At 50.6% G+C, this 17281-nt stretch overlaps 2 protein-coding genes across 8 annotated transcripts in view; one reads left to right on the top strand and one right to left on the bottom strand.

Annotated features, from left to right (window-relative positions):
• FAM208B (family with sequence similarity 208 member B) overlaps positions 1-15992 on the top strand; it is a 47513-nt gene extending 31521 nt beyond the window's left edge. For 2 of the 6 annotated variants that reach the window (XM_025153130.3, XM_025153139.3), the window contains exons 22-24: positions 144-319; positions 655-769; positions 15012-15992. In XM_025153130.3, the coding sequence (XP_025008898.2) occupies positions 144-319; positions 655-769; positions 15012-15057 (337 nt within the window). In that variant the 3' untranslated portion in view covers positions 15058-15992. Of the gene's footprint in view, positions 1-143; positions 320-654; positions 1668-13437; positions 14781-15011 lie in introns of those variants that run through there. The other 4 variants (XR_001466553.4, XR_001466544.4, XM_414985.8 and 1 more) reach the window with 4 other exon arrangements.
• Positions 2085-16945, bottom strand: GDI1 (GDP dissociation inhibitor 1). 2 transcript variants are annotated; one of them, NM_205004.2, is made up of 11 exons: positions 16740-16945; positions 10047-10154; positions 9081-9180; positions 8252-8386; positions 6901-7099; positions 6431-6562; positions 5981-6080; positions 4847-5018; positions 4033-4177; positions 3153-3207; positions 2085-3066 (listed from the first exon to the last, which is right to left on the bottom strand). In NM_205004.2, the coding sequence occupies exons 1-11, from the start codon at positions 16782-16784 to the stop codon at positions 2911-2913; spliced, it is 1347 nt and encodes a 448-aa protein (NP_990335.2). In that variant the 5' UTR covers positions 16785-16945; the 3' UTR covers positions 2085-2910. The 2 variants fall into 2 exon arrangements, with proteins under 2 accessions (NP_990335.2, XP_046765321.1); XM_046909365.1 differs by lacking the exon at positions 16740-16945 and adding an exon at positions 15573-15652.
• Positions 16946-17281: the final 336 nt, after the last annotated feature.

Genomic DNA, 17281 nt, shown 5'->3' with positions numbered 1-17281 from the left:
CCTGAGCACACAGCAATAGCACACGGTAGTTTTTAAGACCTGGTTTTCAGCCCGCTGGGTGTTTCCTGTGGCAGGGAGGTGTCTCAAAGCTCTGGGCAGCACATTTTGGCGAGGACTGGAGCTGTACCCCTCTCCCTGTGCAGGGTGGACGCCAACGCCCATAGGAAGAACTTGATCCTGAAGTCATGCCAAGACCTCATTGAGGTGCTGCACTACCACGCGTGCGACTCCAGCTTGTCCCCCGGATCCGAGTACATGAAGTGCTTGTTGAACCTGCAGGTCCAGCACGTCAGCGCCAGGTTTGCGGTGTATCTCACAGGTGAGGGCAGGCTCCAGGCACCCCCCGACAAATACTGTCTCATTCAGCTCTCATTGCTGCTGCAATGGCTGGTTTGAGGTGTGGGTAAGCAGCTCTGTGCTGTGAGTCAGTGCAGTAATGGGCAAAACAAACAGATTTTTGGGGGAGGTCTTCGCAATTTTGGCAGCTGTTCTGAGCCCAGCGATGGCTCTGTGTCACACGCTCTTGGCTGAGGCTGAGAAGCTCTCCCATTAATCTGCAAAACAGAATAAGTGCAGTGGGATCTGGGGGCATTCTCTGCAGCTTTCAGAGAATCTCAACGGCACGTCTGTGTTACAGTGCCACTCTTTTTGCAGAAAAGCCCAGCGTCAGCAGAGACGTCTTGGAAAGCAAAGGGATCCTCGTGGCCGACATCAGCACCTTCCTGGGGATGGCACAGGAAGTGACTGCCCCATTTAGGAGAAGCTGCTGGTAAGAGGGAGCTTGAGATTGACCCACCAGGCTGCAGATTGAGGCACAGAGATGGGATGTGAAGAGCACCAGGAGCAGCTCCTGGGGCCTGGCAGGGAGTTGGCACACAGCAATAACCCACGCCAACATCTCTGTCTTGCAGGTGACAAAGCTGTGCTATGGGGCAGCTCCTCTCCGTGCCCTACAGTGCTGCTTGGGGTCTTCCAGCCCTCCATAGGACAGCCCCAAAGCACACAGTGGCAGGGGAAGGGTGGTTTCAGTTCTGTATATAGGAATTATTTAAAGATGGCTCAGTGCAAATCCTCTTGCAGATTTGCTTCCTGCCATCGAGTTGGGTGTAGGAGGGAGGTTATGTTAATGTTACACTTTTTAAGTTATTGCGGTGGTTTTAAGCAATTAGTGCAGCTGACAATGAAAGGAATAGGAAAACAAAATGCAGTTTACTGGAGGGGTAGAAGCAATACTATGAGCTCTGGCTTTCCACATGACTGTTACTGTACACAAGTGCATGTGTTGGGTGCTTGGGGGGGGGGGAGGGGAGGGGCTGTATTTCAAATGCCGTTTGGGGACCATTGGCCGACTCTGGGGAAGCAGAAATCCACTCTACACTACATTTCAAATCACCCACGTTGCCTCTGAGCTCCATTTCATAGCGGGGATGTGAGTCTCCTCCAGCAGATGGAAGTCCTGAGAGTGCTGGAACAGAACCTCTTATTTATAGTAGCTCAGACCCACGTGCATCATGAAGAAAACAGCACTAAGGACCTTTGTAAGATACCCTCTGTCTTCACGTGGAGAACATTTGTCCTTTGTCGTTTGTTTTTTTTTTTTAATGAGATGACATAAACTGTACAGGATGACTTTGTACATAGTTTGACTAATAAAAGCCTGAAGCTTTCCTATGGATCTTCCCCTGCCTGTGCAAACGCAGCAGCTCAGAGCAGTGGGAAGCTGTTCCATTGGCTTTTCTCCCATGCTCCTAAAAGCAAGCAATATCTGAAGCCACATCAGCACCCTGCGAAGGAATCACAGGAGCAGGAATTGTTACTACTGCTGTAGGCGAGTGTTGTTTCTACGTGTAGCCGCTAGGAGGTGGCTGCAAGGAGAGAGCAGCTGTGCCTACGTCCAGGCCTTGCTGCTGCATCTCCCCTTCCGGAGCTGCAAAGCCAAACCGAGGACATCCGAGCCCCTATATTTTTTTAGTAGGAAATGCTCTGCCCCACTCACGTTTCACCCTAGCGAGCAGAAATCCGAGGGATCTCAAAGAGGGGATGCTGCTCGTGCAACTGAAGTGAATCAGACCAGAGCACAGGACTGGTTTTCCAGAATTTGGCTTTACTTCGCAGTACAGAAATCATTTGGAGCCTTCAGGAGACACAAGAAGCACAGGCTCTGTCATATCAATACCGCAGTGCCGTTTGGTCCGTCCCAGAAGCCACCGGGGTTCAGAAAATACTCCCACATCTTGCCTGCTCTGTAATTTGTTCTCTCAATTTTATTAAGATTAAAACACAAAGGAGCCTTAGGCACAGCTGTGTCCCAACCGATGTAAACAGTTTTAGAAGCTTAAGTGGAGGTTAAGTTCCGTGCCCAGAACTAAGCCAACATTTGCTGCTACAATAGATGTGGTCTTTGTCCATAATACAACTTTGCCACAGAGTTAGATTGATGGGAGAGAGACTCGAGGGATGCTGTCCACAATAATGGAGTGCTCAGTTTCTATTTTCCTTGATATCAGGTTTGAGTGACAACCGTCACGTCTACTAGCTCACCAGAAGCACATAATTGTGAAGGATGTTTACAAATGATTAAAAATACAAGGTAAGACACAGCTGTCAATGAGTTATTTCAATCTGCACCAACATCTACGTCTGCAAAAAAAAAAAATGTTCAGTCTGCCTTTCACTTAAAGGTTAGTCATTAAATCAGTAATTTGCCAGATTCTGGACAGCAGCCCTACTAGAATGAAATAATTAACACATGATATCCAAAAGGGGAACATTACCAGTGCAGTACTCTTCAATCTCTCAGAGATGGGATTACAAAAGCAGGCCTTACAATATTGAATTTCATACAGTGTTCATTAAGTTCCTTATATATTCATATTAGCCGATTTAATTTCTCCTAATTAGAGACTCTCATTACTGCTGCTCCTCCTCCCCGTAGATATCGTTCTTCTTGCGTTTCATCTCTTCAAAGTCAAACTCTGATCCCATCATCCTCTTATAAATATCTTTGATGTCGTCGCACGTTGTCTCAAAGTGAGTGGTAGCGTCATAGGTGCGAGAAATGAAGATCTGGAAGGAGAAGGAAAGACAGGCAGCAGTTATAGCACCAAAGCTCTCCTCGCACACCACCACCCGTGGGCACAGCCCTTACAAACCTGGCTCTCAGTTCCCAGGTCGGTCGGTGCAAACAGGTCGCTGATGCTAACAAACCTGGAACGAGGAAAAGAAAGCTGCTTCAGCGTGGGTTTCAAGTAAGAAGAGCTGAATTTGAGGTCACTGTTCTGCCCAGCGCAGAGGGAATTCAGGATTTCAGCACCTCTGTGAGGTCGAAAGGCATTCAAGTCCCAAAGCAAATGGTATCCTGGGCTCCATCAGCAGAGGGGTGGCCAGGGAGGGGATTGGACCTCTCTACTCTGCCCTCATGAGGCCCCATCTGCAGTACTGTGTCCAGGTGTGGGGCCCCCAATACAAGAAAGACAGGGAGCTGTTGGAGAGGGTCCAGAGGAGGGCCACAAAGATGATGAGAGGGCTGCAGCACCTCCCCTATGAAGACAGGCTGAGGGAGCTGGGCTTGTTCAGCCTGGAGAAGAGAAGGCTGTGGGGTGACCTCATTGCAGCCTTCCAGGACCTAAAGGGAGCCTACAAACAGGAGGGGAGCCAACTCTTTGGAAGAGTAGATAACAGCAGGACAAGGAGAAATGGTTTGAAGGAGGGAAGATTGAGGTTGGACATCAGGGGGAAGTTCTTGACAGAGAGAGTGGTGAAGTGCTGGAACAGCTGCCCAGAGAGGCTGTGGATGCCTCGTCCACGTGTGGAGGTGTTCAAGGCCAGGTTGGATGTGGCCCTGGGCAACCTGGTCTGGTATGAAATGTGGAGGTTGGTGGTCCTGCCTGTGGTGGGGGGGGTTGGAGCTTCATGATCCTTGAGGCCCCTTCCAACCCAAGCCATTCTATGATTCTCTGTCTTTGTGCTCAGCCACTTGCTGCAGGGTGGGAAGTGAGAAGTGAGGGCAGAAGGGGTTTGCTATGTGCTTACTTCTGCTCAATGGGCTCCAAGAGGTCCAAGGCCGGCTTGATCTCTTTCTCTGGGTCCGCGGTTTCCACAGTAGTGCTGGCAATGGCGATGTACTTCCCCTGCGCTGCCACGTTGTGTGCAGAGGAGATCATGCAGACGTAGATATCTGGGGAAGGAAGCACACTGCAGCAGATCAGGACACACCAGGTGATCAGGCCTGCCCCATCCCAAACCCCCCCCTGTTTCACCCACACTTCTTCCTGTTCCTCTAATGCTGCATTTCCCTCCATCCTGCATGCAGCCCTCAGCCCCCACACACTTCACCCACTTCTCCTGGGGCTTCCCCATGTGGCATTGTGATCACATGCCCACAGACTTCTCTCTCTCTCACACACACAACTGAAGTACAACCTTGCTGGGGCCCAAAGGACTTCCAGATGTTGGTTTGCATGCTTAAATGCATCAGGAACAGTATAATTAATACTCCAGCATGCAAAGGTGCCACTGCAAGGCTGCAGCAGCTTCCTGGGGTGGCACAGAGCTGCCAGCAGGAGTTATGGAACCGAGGGGTGCCCAGCAGCAGTGACACTGAACAAGCCCAGGGAGCAGAAAAGCAGAGCCACATGGGGGTTAGAAGGCTTCGTGTGAGCATTGCACGGTCCAGAAGGAAGCCAGGAAGCTTCCCCTGGAGAGAAGACACACTGAGAGGCACCTCTCCAGAAAAAGAGCTCGAAATCTGCCACAAGAGCTGCACAAAGTGCATCTTCCTTCCATGCATATGGTGCAAGGCCAGAGGGATCTGCACAAACCCTGAGCGTCGCTGCTCTCCACACACCTGACTTCCGGTTGACCTGATTCTGTGGAATGATGATCTGGCACGAGTTGGCATCGTTCGTGTTCTTGATCGGGTGGCTCAGGATGCAGATTACCCGGATCACTTGGCCAACCTTTGTGACACGGTCCGAGACGTAGCTGGGGTCGCAGATGAGCTGTTTGCAGCGAGCAACCTGCAGAGACAGGCAGCAATGTGTGGACACGCACAGCTGCAGAGGAGCATGCAGACTTTGGGGGAAGGATGGCAGTACTCTGAGGTGGCTGCTCCTGCCCCAGCTGCACGAGGATTGTATTTGGCTGTACACCAGCAGCGTGCTCCAGCTCAGCACAAATCACAGCCCCTACTACACAGAGCTGTGTGACTGATCACATCTCCTCCTCGTTACTCAGTGTGCAATTAAGCTCTAACCATTACAGATTCTGGTCCTTCCAGTCTAGGACCGTAACGTGCTGTGGTCAAGGCTGAATCAAACTGATAAGAACCCACCATTTCACATTATACCTCATTACCATGGTAATAGTTTCACATTTGACCAATTTGAAGCCTGCAGGCAGCCTGCACTTGGGCACATCAGTCTACAGCACAGATTATCACCTCTGCTGCTAGCTGGGATACATCACCCGTGCCCAGAAGGGACACGTTACCCTACCAGGGAGTGCTAAACTGTCCTGTGAAGCTCCCACTCCATTTGCAAACACATTTATAGCTTCCAAGCGACTCGCTGCACTCTTGCTAGTTTTATATTGCTGAGTTAAGAAGCTGTGGAAAGGCCATGTGCCAGCAGGCTGAGCAGCTAATCCTTAATGTCAAGGGCAGAGCTGGTTTCATACCCAGGTTAGACAGCAGCGAGCAGCTCCTTTCCAGTTTTACCAGCCTGGTTTATTTAGAAGACAACACTGCTGCTCCCTGGAGAATCATTCTGGCTCCAGGAGTGGGATTACTGTATTGCACTCCTCACATTAAGATTATCAGCACTTCTTAAGCTCATGACATGAACAAACTGGCACCAGGCAAACAATTTAGCTTCACCTGAGGAGTTTTCTACTGCATTTGTTCAGATTGATGACTGACAGCCTCAACTTAAAGGCAAGAAGGCAATAATGGGAATAAGGAAAGAACCAGAGGTTACCATACCTCCCCTTCAGACTTCACACCAACCACTTTGCCATTTTCTATCACAATCTCCTCAATGGGCTTGTTCAGCATGTAGGTGCCTCCATATATAGCACTTAGCCTGCAAGAGTAAAGCCACTTCAGCACATCCCACAGGTTTTTCTTTCTTTCCAACAACCCTTCCAGCCCCTTGCTTCCATTCCACTTGGACAAACCACACATTATGCTTAAACCTCTTCAAATCATGTTGCCTAAACATCCACACAGTGGATGCTGTCTGCCATTCTCCCTGCAAGGCATCACTCAGCACTGAGGGTGAATTATAGGTGCCATTGCATTCAGCTAGGAAAAATCAGCTTGGCATAACAGAGTCCTGCAGCATGAATGCCACAGGCCATGCTGGGTCTCATCCCCCAAGCAGGTGCCACAGGAGGGCTGAGAAAACACTGGAGGCCAAAATCAGATTCTCACCTTGCAAATCCCTGTGGCAGCTCTCCAAGGCCATAGAGGGGATAAAGGTATGGGCTTTTCCCGTACCGAGCCAGAGACTCACTGTAGAGCTTAATCCTGTTGATTGTTTCTTGGCATGGTTGATCTAGGTAACTGGAGAGGGAAGTCAGAAGATTTGCAGTGTTTCATAAACCAAGACTTGAGGTAAAATACACCCAGAAAAGTGGAAGCTTCCCTTTCCATCACATTGCCATCCCCATCCTCCCGGGGAGCGTTTCCCTTTCTGAAGCATTCTGCATCAGCAAGTGTTGCTCAGGAAGGTGGTACGGCATTAAGCCCAGGAATACCATAAGATTTAAACATCTCATCAACAGAGGACCCACCCCACGCACACCTGACACTGTGCTGGGTGAGATACCCAACCCCCAGCCCACAGGGTCTGTTCTGAGCTCTGAGCGCTCACTGACTGGGAGAAGTGAAGCCACACTTACTCGTCAGTCCTGTACAAGGCGAGGGCATGGCCTGTGAAGTCTATAACATCCTGCCCCAGGTCAAATTTCTTATACACATCACGCATGGTGGTCTTCTTGGGATCAACGCCTTCGAAAGTCCGGGGGTCGTTCTCATCAAAGTTGGCGACGTACACTAAGAACTTCCTGAACCGGCGCTTCTCGAACAAACCCATTAAGCCTACAAACACAGATGTTCTGTCAGAACTCACACTGCTACCAAATGGCTTTTTGAACTGCTGAGCGTTTCAGCCATCACTCAGTAAGGCAGATAGCAGCCTCAGGTACTAAGCAAGGCTCTCTGTTCCAGCAGGAGAGCTCCACGCAGCTCCTTCCAACTGCAGGAAAGCTTGGAGAGCAGTTTCCACCAGACCTGCTGAAATGCTTCCAAAAAGACACCTGTGTTTGGCATCTACCGCCAAAGCAAATGGTGCTGAGCTCTCTCACAGACTCACCAAGGAGCTAGCAAGCACTGCTGGCATCAAAATCCCAATGTAAGATTGCACAAGGCACCATTCATGTGTTTTAATCCTCTACAAATTGGAGAAGCAAGACAGGGCTTGCTGAAACACAAAGGCAAAGACAGCACCAAATGCACCTCCGTGCTCTGCCAGTTTGAGTCTCTTCAGAAATTACTGACAAGGCAGCAGTGGGGCCAACCTGAAGGAACAACTGATTGCTTCACAGCAGCCACAGAAATACCTGTCGTGAAGACGGCTCCCACATGCAAACAAGCAGCATAAAGGGAGCTCCATCTGCAGGAGTCACTCTAGCACACAATGGTTCTACATACATCGTGCAGCTGAAGCTAATGGGCTGCCCTCTGCTAGCTCCTAATGCGCATCACCGAGCTATTATCAATGATCTGTAGTTTTACAGTGAAGGGTGAAGTCCAAGCAGCTGAGAACAATTAAGACTGAGCTTGGTGCCACATGGACTTGTCATTCTGTTTTGCCTGCTGACAAATGCAACGTTTTTCTCATCATCCCATCCACTCAGGAACCAACGTTAAATATTTACAGGCAGCATAAGCCCCAAATGTAACCTCTGGATGAATTAAATTCCCCTGCTCTGAAAGCTCCATGAAAACAGTAACTCGAGGCTCAGGAAAGCCCAAGAGCCACAATGCAAGTCAGAGTAGATGCAGAAGGGCTATGTATTAAGCATAGCTTGTGACAGTGATGGAGTTACACACACCACCACCACCACATGAACAGCCTAAAATTTCTTTTTGAGATCAGCACGGATAAAATATCCTTATGTACGGACCTGTCTTGCCTTTACTTAGCAACAATAGCCTCAGTAGAGGAAGAAGTAAAACACAGCTACTCACTGGATGCCAAGGCTTCTGCCTCAGTGGAAGGAACTTTGTAGATCTTGCCTCCCTTGTAGACAAAGCTTCCCTCGATCACCTTGAAGTCTAAGTAGCGAGTGACTTCTGTGTAGAGCAACATCTTTACCAGCTGACCTGTAGGAGAGGTTTGGCACAAGTCACCAGAAGCAGCCTTCGGCGGGCAGCTCTTCCATTGCAGTCACAAACACTTTGCTGTGGGCTCCACATTGCACCCACACAGCTCTTACACCTTTGTGTAACAGACAGGGAGCGGCAGAGGCTTATTATTAGGCAGCTGTAATGCTTTCTTACAGGCAGTTCACAGCCTCCTCCTCATTACTCCAGTTTCCATCAGCCCTCTGAGTAAAAGCCACCCTGCAGCATGTTAATCCGCTGCAGTACGCTGCTGCTCTGCTCTCTGTAGTTTATCTGCACTCAGCATGACAAACAAGGTCACATCTTTGGGCCGCAGCAGTTTCTCACCCTCACCATTCAGCTCTAGCACAGCTTGCACTGGCTAGAAACACAAACACTGAGAGGATGTTGGAAAACAACCATTCAAACCTTTAAAACATGCCACTGCTGCACCCACTTTGAGCCAGAGACATCTTCTAAGTTGGAGAAATCCACAGCCAAAGCAATCACAGAGCAGGAGCTGCTGCATGAACACATCTGCGTGCACATCAAGGGCAGCAAGCTTCCAGCAGCTCTGCAATGTTTCAGCAAGTTCCCCAAGAGATCACAGAATCACAGATAGCTGATTTCTTTCCAGGCTGAAGGTCCCAGGCTAAGCTTATGAAGCAAGATTGGGAAGCTCAGCATTGCTTACCGTTAGCCATAAGGAATTTTGGAATTAGGTCCACGTTCCAGTCTCTTCCTCGTCCCATAGATTCTGGTGGAGTTCCTGGTAGATTAAACCTTTTATAGAGCTTTGGAGAGAATATAAAACTTATTGTAGCAGAGGAAATATCTATGTGTATACTTTCTCCCACACAGGCACACACTTTCCACCCTCACATCTCCCCAGCAGAACATAAGCTCTTCACAGCAAGCTTTTGGCCAGGGTTTCATTTTGAATCTGACTTGTGATGCAGAGCACAGAGGACATCCAGTGAACTCTTACAATAAGAATCAGGCAGCATTATTTTGCTCACCCATCCTCTCTTCTTCCAAGGCTTAAAAAGCTTGGCAATTTACGACCTGCTGAACCAAAGTACCATTTAACATAGCTAAAGGTAATTTGATCCAAATGCCTGCTTCAGAAGAGGACAGATTCCTCCATGTATTAATACAGGGAATCAGACTGAAGTCTCTAACCCAGTTAAGCAGCAAAGAGAGCAGTGCGTTCTCTTTAGGGACTACACGATCTCACAGCAGAAGCCTGTAACCAAGCGAGGAAGTGCCAGCCTGGCCAGATGTGCTCAGACAGCCCATGTCATGCCAGGGTACAGAGAACACACAGCATTTTTTTAGACCAACATCTACCACCAAGCACTGCAGAAATGATTGAGCTGAGGAGTTTTAACGTCCAGCTGCTGGGCGTTGCACTGCCAAGCAATCACTCAAACATGGCATGCTGAGAACTGCAGAAAACGAGCACTATCTACCAAGTGGGAACACACCCCCTGGTTTCCTCCCCATCATTAGATGGTGTGGGGGTACCATAAAACAGTCTTTGTCAAAGGAAACCCTTAACATGTAATTATTTGGAATCCACCCCTAGGACAGCCAGAAATAAAGCCCCTTTATGTGCCCGAGGAGGACACAACAGCCAGGTGTCAGCCTCTGTACTTACATCCTCCAGGGGTGTAATGGATGCGCTTTCCCCTCCATAGTAAGAGTTACGATCCATGTGAAGGACCTTCTTTCCATTCACTGACATGATCCCAGAGAGGATGCATTCCTAGAGAGGGAACAAAAAGATGCAAAGGAGACATCAGTGGCCTTGGAGTCGCCTTCCATTTATGCTAAGGATACTGTCTCCAAGAGCATGTTGCTGCATGTGTAGGTTGGAAGGTTTTGCAGAGCCCTGGCAAGGAACACCCCGGTTGCTTCACTCCAGAATTAGACATGTATGCTCAACGACCTCTTTTTGAGATGGATTAACCCATTACTAGGCTTGCTGTCTGCAATGGGCAAGCCAACCAAGGTGTTTTAACTACACAACCACCACCAGGGTTACCCCATAAGCAAGTGCATGCATTTGGGCCACGTGATGAGGGACATCTGTACTCCTAAACCACAAGCTGTCAGCTTAAGGATGCTCATCCATGCAGACAGGCAGCACCACCACTTACAGATGACATCAAGACTATGAAACCTTGCCTGGAAGGAATCCAGGTAGCTTCCTCAAAAACTCAGTCCTTAAGTATTTGTCATGTTGGGTCACACAGGACAGTCAGCAGTGACATTCCGAGAGCACAGGCAGCACAAAGAAGAAATAAAACCATGTGGGAGCTTTACCACCTTACCACCTTGGTAGACGCTTTGCTATCCTTGCTGTGTGTGCACCCAGATTACTTTGGGCAGCAGATCAGCTGCTACATCCAACATAACACCAAAAAGCTGAGAGTAATCTTGGAGGGACGCGGCTTGCAGGACCAGCCAAGAACTAGCATGGCTGAATGCCCATTAAAACACAACTTTGCAACTGATCTGGTCACCAGCTCTGGCATTCACAAACCAAAAAGCTCAACAAGAAGTTGCCTACTTGCATGCCTGGGATGGTTCATCACAGAACTTACTGATCTTGCCTGTTCTGTCTCAGCTCCCTCCAAAAGGAGAAATGAGTTCATCCACCACCAACCTCTGCCAACATTATCACTTGGGTTGTTCAGCCCAAAGAGGAAATGGAAAGGAGACCAGGAGTTGGACTCAATGATCCCTGGGTGCCCCTTCCCACTGGGATATTCTGTTAACTCCAATTTGTAGATCTGAGCCACATCTCAACGACCCCCCAAGCCATCCCACTGCAGGAAGGTTGGACTGGAAGTCACTCATCCAGCACCAGCAGCTGGGTCCTGCAGCACAGACCCACGTTTTATGCCTTCCTCAGCACCCTGCATGCATCTGCAGAGCACAGAAACCTCTCTTCCTCCGTCACTTCTTCCTGCTGCAGTGCATAGGAGACTTCTTTCAAACTCAACTATGGGCTCGTTCTGAGGGAGCAAGGCCCTGCCAGTTCATTACCAATGGGATGCCACAGTAACTCAGGCCCCAAAGAGCAGGGCAAGTTTCACATTTAATCCAGTTAACTTCCAACAGTTTGTGCTCAGAATGGGACACTTCTTCCCACAGAACCTGTCCATGATCCACTGCTCCACGAGATCCTCTGTAGGCTCCAGATCCCATCCTACAAGGTTTCTCTGCTTTTCAGCATGCACAGACCCTCCCAGAAGACACATCCAGTCTCACAACAGCAGCAGAGAGAGCCACGAACCTTACAACGTGGAAGCACTGCACAAGAGAAAGTACAGTTGGCTTTTATGGTTGTCAGTTAAAGTGTTAATGATCTACCAAAGTGACATGGGGCTGTTGCATCACCATTAACCACCGTGATCTCCTCTGTGAAACCAGAAATCAGAGTGCTGGCATCACTGGTCCTGTTTGCTGAAATGATTTGATTCCCTGGAACATCTTCCAAAAGCACTGCCAGCCTCCACGCTGAGCCCTGAGGAAGCCAACCACAATTTCAAAGTATCAATTGGAAGGATGAAGATACTGTAAAGGCAGCAGAAGCTACTTTTCTTCCACCCAGATGTCAGCTGATTTCCTTCCTCCTCCATTTAAGGAATCTTCAAAGCTTTTGCTGTTGCCCTGTCATCCCAGAACAGCACACCCACTGCTTCCCCTGAGTGCATCCCTTCAGCGTTGCCAGCATCACTCTATAGCAAATCTGGGTACCAGTAAGAGGTCTTGATTACCTTTCATATTTATTTCATACCCATTAAATGCTGATATGGGGATTAAGGCCCACTTATCAGGTTCACCCTATCACCACAGTTTTCAGTGTTGGAATCCCACAGAGGCCTTTGCAGTCGTTTCCCATCGCAGTGGCTGAGCTGACGGCACACTCATTGAACACATGGGATGCACAATGGGTTTATCCTCCCAGCTCAGCAATTCCTTTCGGCAGCTACGCTGGCTGAGCGTTCAGCTGTAGCTGTTCTCACACTGGGCTGCAGCTGAGAAACATCAGATGTGTCATTTGGGTTGGGGAAGGAGGAAAACAAACAGACTGCGCCAATAAGGGAAGGGCTGGAGAGCATTTAGACTGGGGAAAAAAAAAAAAGGGGAAGCTTCAGAGTTCAAATCTGTGGCTTTCTGATTGTATTATAGACATAAAGCCTGCTCAAATGGGTAAAACTGAGCAGCTGCTGGCAGCAAAATGGCAGCAAGACACAGCAGAGGGTGGTCCAGGTGTCCAGCTGGAACAAAGTCTCTGTGGAAGTGCTGGTCAGGCTGTGCTGCTACACTCCATGGCTCCAGACAGTTCAGGTTATGACACTCTCAGCTCCCAGCAATAGCATAACACTGCCCAATGAATGGCAGCAATCTTGGAGCAATCAATCTCATGTGCAGCACTGCTCTACAGCGTAACAGGGGGTGAGAAATGTAGAGATATCACACAGAATACAAATGCATAGGAAAAAAACCCAGGGGAGTGAGGGGAAACTCAGCAGTGGCTCCCCTCGCTGACACAAGGGGATCACAAGACAACCTTCTGCATGCAGACGCCTCCAGAAATCGAGGGAAGAAAGTGAGTTTCTATGGACTTCCTCCAAGTAGGGCAGCAGTTCAGAAAGGCTCGGACAGACCGATGGAAACCTGAGCCAACGTTGTTCCATCCAACAGCTCCAAGGGGAAGATCCCATGCAAAACGTTTACCAAAACCCCTTTATCTTCAAGAGCGGGTCCTGGCACAGCGAGAGCTCTTTTCTTAGAAAGATGGGGCTGTGCTGCAGTCAGCAAGAAGGGCTACATGCAGCTCGTTGGCATCTCTCATGCTGCACCACCTCCAGCACGTGCTGCCTGTGCCTACCACATCAGACTGAAAGCTCTGCTTGGCCCTACTAAAAAGCTACAAAAGCAGTGAGCGTTAAGCAATGCCCTCAGCCACCAGGGGATGATGCAAGGGACAGGGATGCTCTGCTCAGTTCTCACTGCCACTCTGATGCTCTTTCTAGGTCCTTACACAGCAAGGTCTGTGCCTATACAAGTGAAAACTAAGCCTGCTCCTTTAGAAAGTGAATCTGTACCCCTGTGATGGATTTACATCGCTTTCACATGGTAAGGCAGTTGGCAGGTAAGAAGCTTAGCTCAGCATAACAGTGCCTGCAATGAGTGAAAACCCCACAGGAACGCAGAGTTCATCTGCTGGGGCTGAATAGGGTGGTTTGTTTTTATGCTCAGCGTCCACATCCAGCATCCCACTGTAGCATGGAGCACAGATAACCACCTTAAAGCTGTTAAGACTGGAGTATGTTTGAGAAACCATTCCCAGCAGCATCTGCAGTGTGGGAGAAGGAGCAGCTCCGTGCTGGGCAGGCAGACACAAACACCTGCCCATACCCAGCACTGCACCACGTGCAGAGAGCTCGGGAGGAGCACAGCACCCTAATCTGAGCACTGTGAGGTTAATTATACCTGATGTGCGAGCCTGGAGTATCAGCAGTAATTCAGGATTAAAGATGTGCTGTGATTATTTTTCCCCCCCGTGCTCTCAAGACACAGCTTGGCACTGCCATTAGCATGCATCAGAGGAAAGAGGGGATGCATTGAGAGCCAGGAGTCCCAGTCTGCACGCTGCCTTCGCTCTTCGTTACTGGGTAAAGAGATTGATATTGGAGAGAAGCCATTCCCAGTGTAATATCCCATTATGCTTTCAGGTCAGTCAGAAATGGCATTCATACACGTGCTCTGGTGCACTCACACAGCCCTGTGGATGCAGTCAGAAACGACCACTGCAACAAACTTATCTGCACCTTTTTTTAATAAAGGCTTCAATGACTTTTATTTGTGACCAACAGCCGATCTTCACTTTTGGAAGGAGAAAGAAAATCCCTCCAGGAGAGATCAGATGCTCACTGCATCTCCCAGATGGGCTGGGTTGGCTATGCTGTGGGTTTTGTCCCCATATCAGTCACTAGGAGTTGTATGTGTGACAGAAGATTTGGCACAAAAGATGGGCACAGCCCAACAGGCAGCAACGAGCAAATAGGATCTCCAATTCATCTCACCCTGCTTAGGCAGTGCTCTGCCTGCACCAGGCTCTGCCCTGACACCACAACCAACCAGACTGTTATAGGATGAGGCACAATCTCAACTCACCGGCTGCACCGTGTCCAAATGAAGCCCATCATGCTCTAATTGGCATTTCAGAGGTAAAGGCCGCACGGCATACGCTGTCCTACAGTCTCTCAGCTCACCTCAGAATCCAGATGTCATTTATTCCTTCTAACCCAACCGCTGATCATTAGCATAAGCTCGTCTCACACGTGATTTCACAAGAGGCCTTTTGTCAAACCTACATTGGCATTTGTCAGTTTGAAATTAAGCACAACGCTCACCAACTTGATACCAAGCCTCCCTCTAAAGCATAAATTAACATTTTAATGGCGCTCGCATCTATCGGAGGCCCAAAGAAGCTCATTGGATTTCATCTCCCCCAAAGTCCTGCTTTGGTGAAGGCAAATGCAGCTTCTGGGGACAGCTTTCCCTATCAGAGGGAAGAAGGGGTATTTTTTTTTTTGCCTTATAGGTCATTCCTGACAGCTCAAAGGAAGAGCCTGCAGAGAGAGGAATGAGAGCAACCAGCAAAGTTGGCTTCACCCCCCTCCCCCCACAATGCTCCCACACTCTGCACATTTATTTTGAGTCACATCGTGGTTTTGTGACAATTCTTCACAGAGAAACCAGATAGGAAAGCAGCTCTGTCCTCAGCCATGTGTCAGCAGACACCGTGCCTCCCCTCAATCACAGCACATGTATCTGTATTTACAATGACCACCAAAAGGGGAAATGGGGTTGGGGGGGGGGGGGGGGATACATCACGGCCAGCCCCAAAGCTCTTTCTCTGCCTATCCACCAATTAACAGGAGGAAACAAAAGCAGGAAAAGCTTGAACGGGAGGAAAACCTCTCCACCATATTGGATTTTCTCCCCCCCCCCCCCCCCCCCCCACCTTCTTCAGACAATGCCTCCGATTTGCAACCTGCAATCCACCACCCAGCCCTGAATAAAAGCACAGCAGATAAACCAAGCAGCGGCTCAGCGCATCTCCCCGCTTCCAAGGAAGGCAGAAACCTGAAGCAAACCCCACCAGCAGCAGCGCTGCCATCTTTTTTCTATCCTCCTCAGCCGCCTGCAGCAGTGTGGGGCCGCATCCTCCACAATAGGACAAAGCCACAGCGCTGCTCTCAACCCTCCCTCCCTCCCTCCCCCCCCTCCACCTCACCCCGAGTGCTGTCAGGAGGGGTTAACAGCAGCAAAAGGTGGGAGAGATTTGGAGGAGGGGGGGGAAAAATTAAAGAAATAAGGAAAGCAGAGGGATTTGACAGGCGTGCAGAGCTCGCCCGCATCCCCATCCCCCCCTCCTGCTGCAGTCAGGATGGAGAGCTGAAGGCTGCAAAGGCGGAGCAGTGCGCGGGGCTGCCTCCACCCTAAGATGGGCTCAGAGCTCTGGGTGGTTCACAATAATAATAACAATAATAATAATAAAACAATGCAATTCATCCCCTTAGCGCTTTGTTGCCTCCATCTCTCCTTAAGTAACCATATTTCTTGGGGGCAAAGAATAGGGAATGACACCCTCCCCTCCCCCTCCCGCAAGGGAAGATGTAGGGCTATGGGGGTACACAGCAGTGCTATGGGGAAGGGGGTGGGATTATGGGGGGAGGTAGCAGTGCTATGGGGAAGGGGGTGGGATTATGGAAGGGGCTACGGGGGAAGGGGTTGGGATTATGGGGGGACTACGAGGGAAGGGGTTGGGATTATGAGGGGGCTATGGGGGAAGGCAGCAGTGCTATGAGGAAGGGGTCGGGATTATGAGGGTACACAGCAGTGCTGTGGGGAAGGGGTTGGGATTATGAGGGGCTATGGGGAAATGCAGCAGTGCTGTGGGGAAGGGGTTGGGATTATGAGGGGCTATAGGGGGATGCAGCAGTGCTATGGGGATGGAGTGGACAGACCCCAGTTTAAAGGGAGAAGGGATGCAGGGATTCTAACAGGGTGGGCTGTGAGGATGAAGAACACAATATGCAGTGGGGATGGGGGAGAGAATGAGGTGAAATGGGTGTGTGTGTGGGGGGGGGGGGGGGGAGGTGGGCATCAGGAGCCTGAGGAAAGGAATGGCGAAGCGGCCACGGCGATAACGGGGGGGGAGAAGGGAGGAATGAGCGCGGCTGTGTGAGGGAGGGGGCTGTGAGGGAGCGGGGCCGTCAGGGCGGCGGCTCAGGGCCCAGGCCCGAGCGGGGCGGTTCCTCCTCACCGTCAGGCCGGTGCCCAGCACGATCACGTCGTACTCCTCATTCATAGCGGCGGCGGCGGAGGAGGAGAAGGAAAGGAAAAAGGGAAAGGTGTCTCTCGGGTCTCTCTCCGCCGGCCGAGGGTTGAGGCGAACCGGACGCCGAGGGGCCGCGAGAGCGGAGAAAATGGAGCCGCCGCCGTGAGGAGAGCGCGCTGAGGGAGGGGGGGAGGGGGCGTGGCCTCGCGCGCCCCGCCCCACCCCTCCCGGCTGTCACTCACCGCCAGGCCGCCATGCCATTGGCTGACCGCGCCATCGCTAAGAGGCGGGCGCTGCGCCGTGACGACAACGGCCGTGCCACCGTGGTGGGGGCGCGGCGCGCATGCGCGCTGCACCCCCTCCCCCCCCCCCCCTTTCCCTCCCTCTCGTCGCAGCGCGGGAGGAGGGGTCACGTGGGCGGCGCGCGCATCGCTGCGGGGTTTGGTGCGAGGGGCGCGTGCACGCGCGCGCTGCTGGCGCACGGCTGCACGCAATGCAACGCAATGCAATGCACTGCACGGGTGTGC

Source organism: Gallus gallus, chromosome 1 (assembly GCF_016699485.2).
Source record: "Gallus gallus isolate bGalGal1 chromosome 1, bGalGal1.mat.broiler.GRCg7b, whole genome shotgun sequence".
Classification (NCBI taxonomy): domain Eukaryota; kingdom Metazoa; phylum Chordata; class Aves; order Galliformes; family Phasianidae; genus Gallus; species Gallus gallus.
This window is presented reverse-complemented; position numbering and strand designations above follow the sequence as displayed.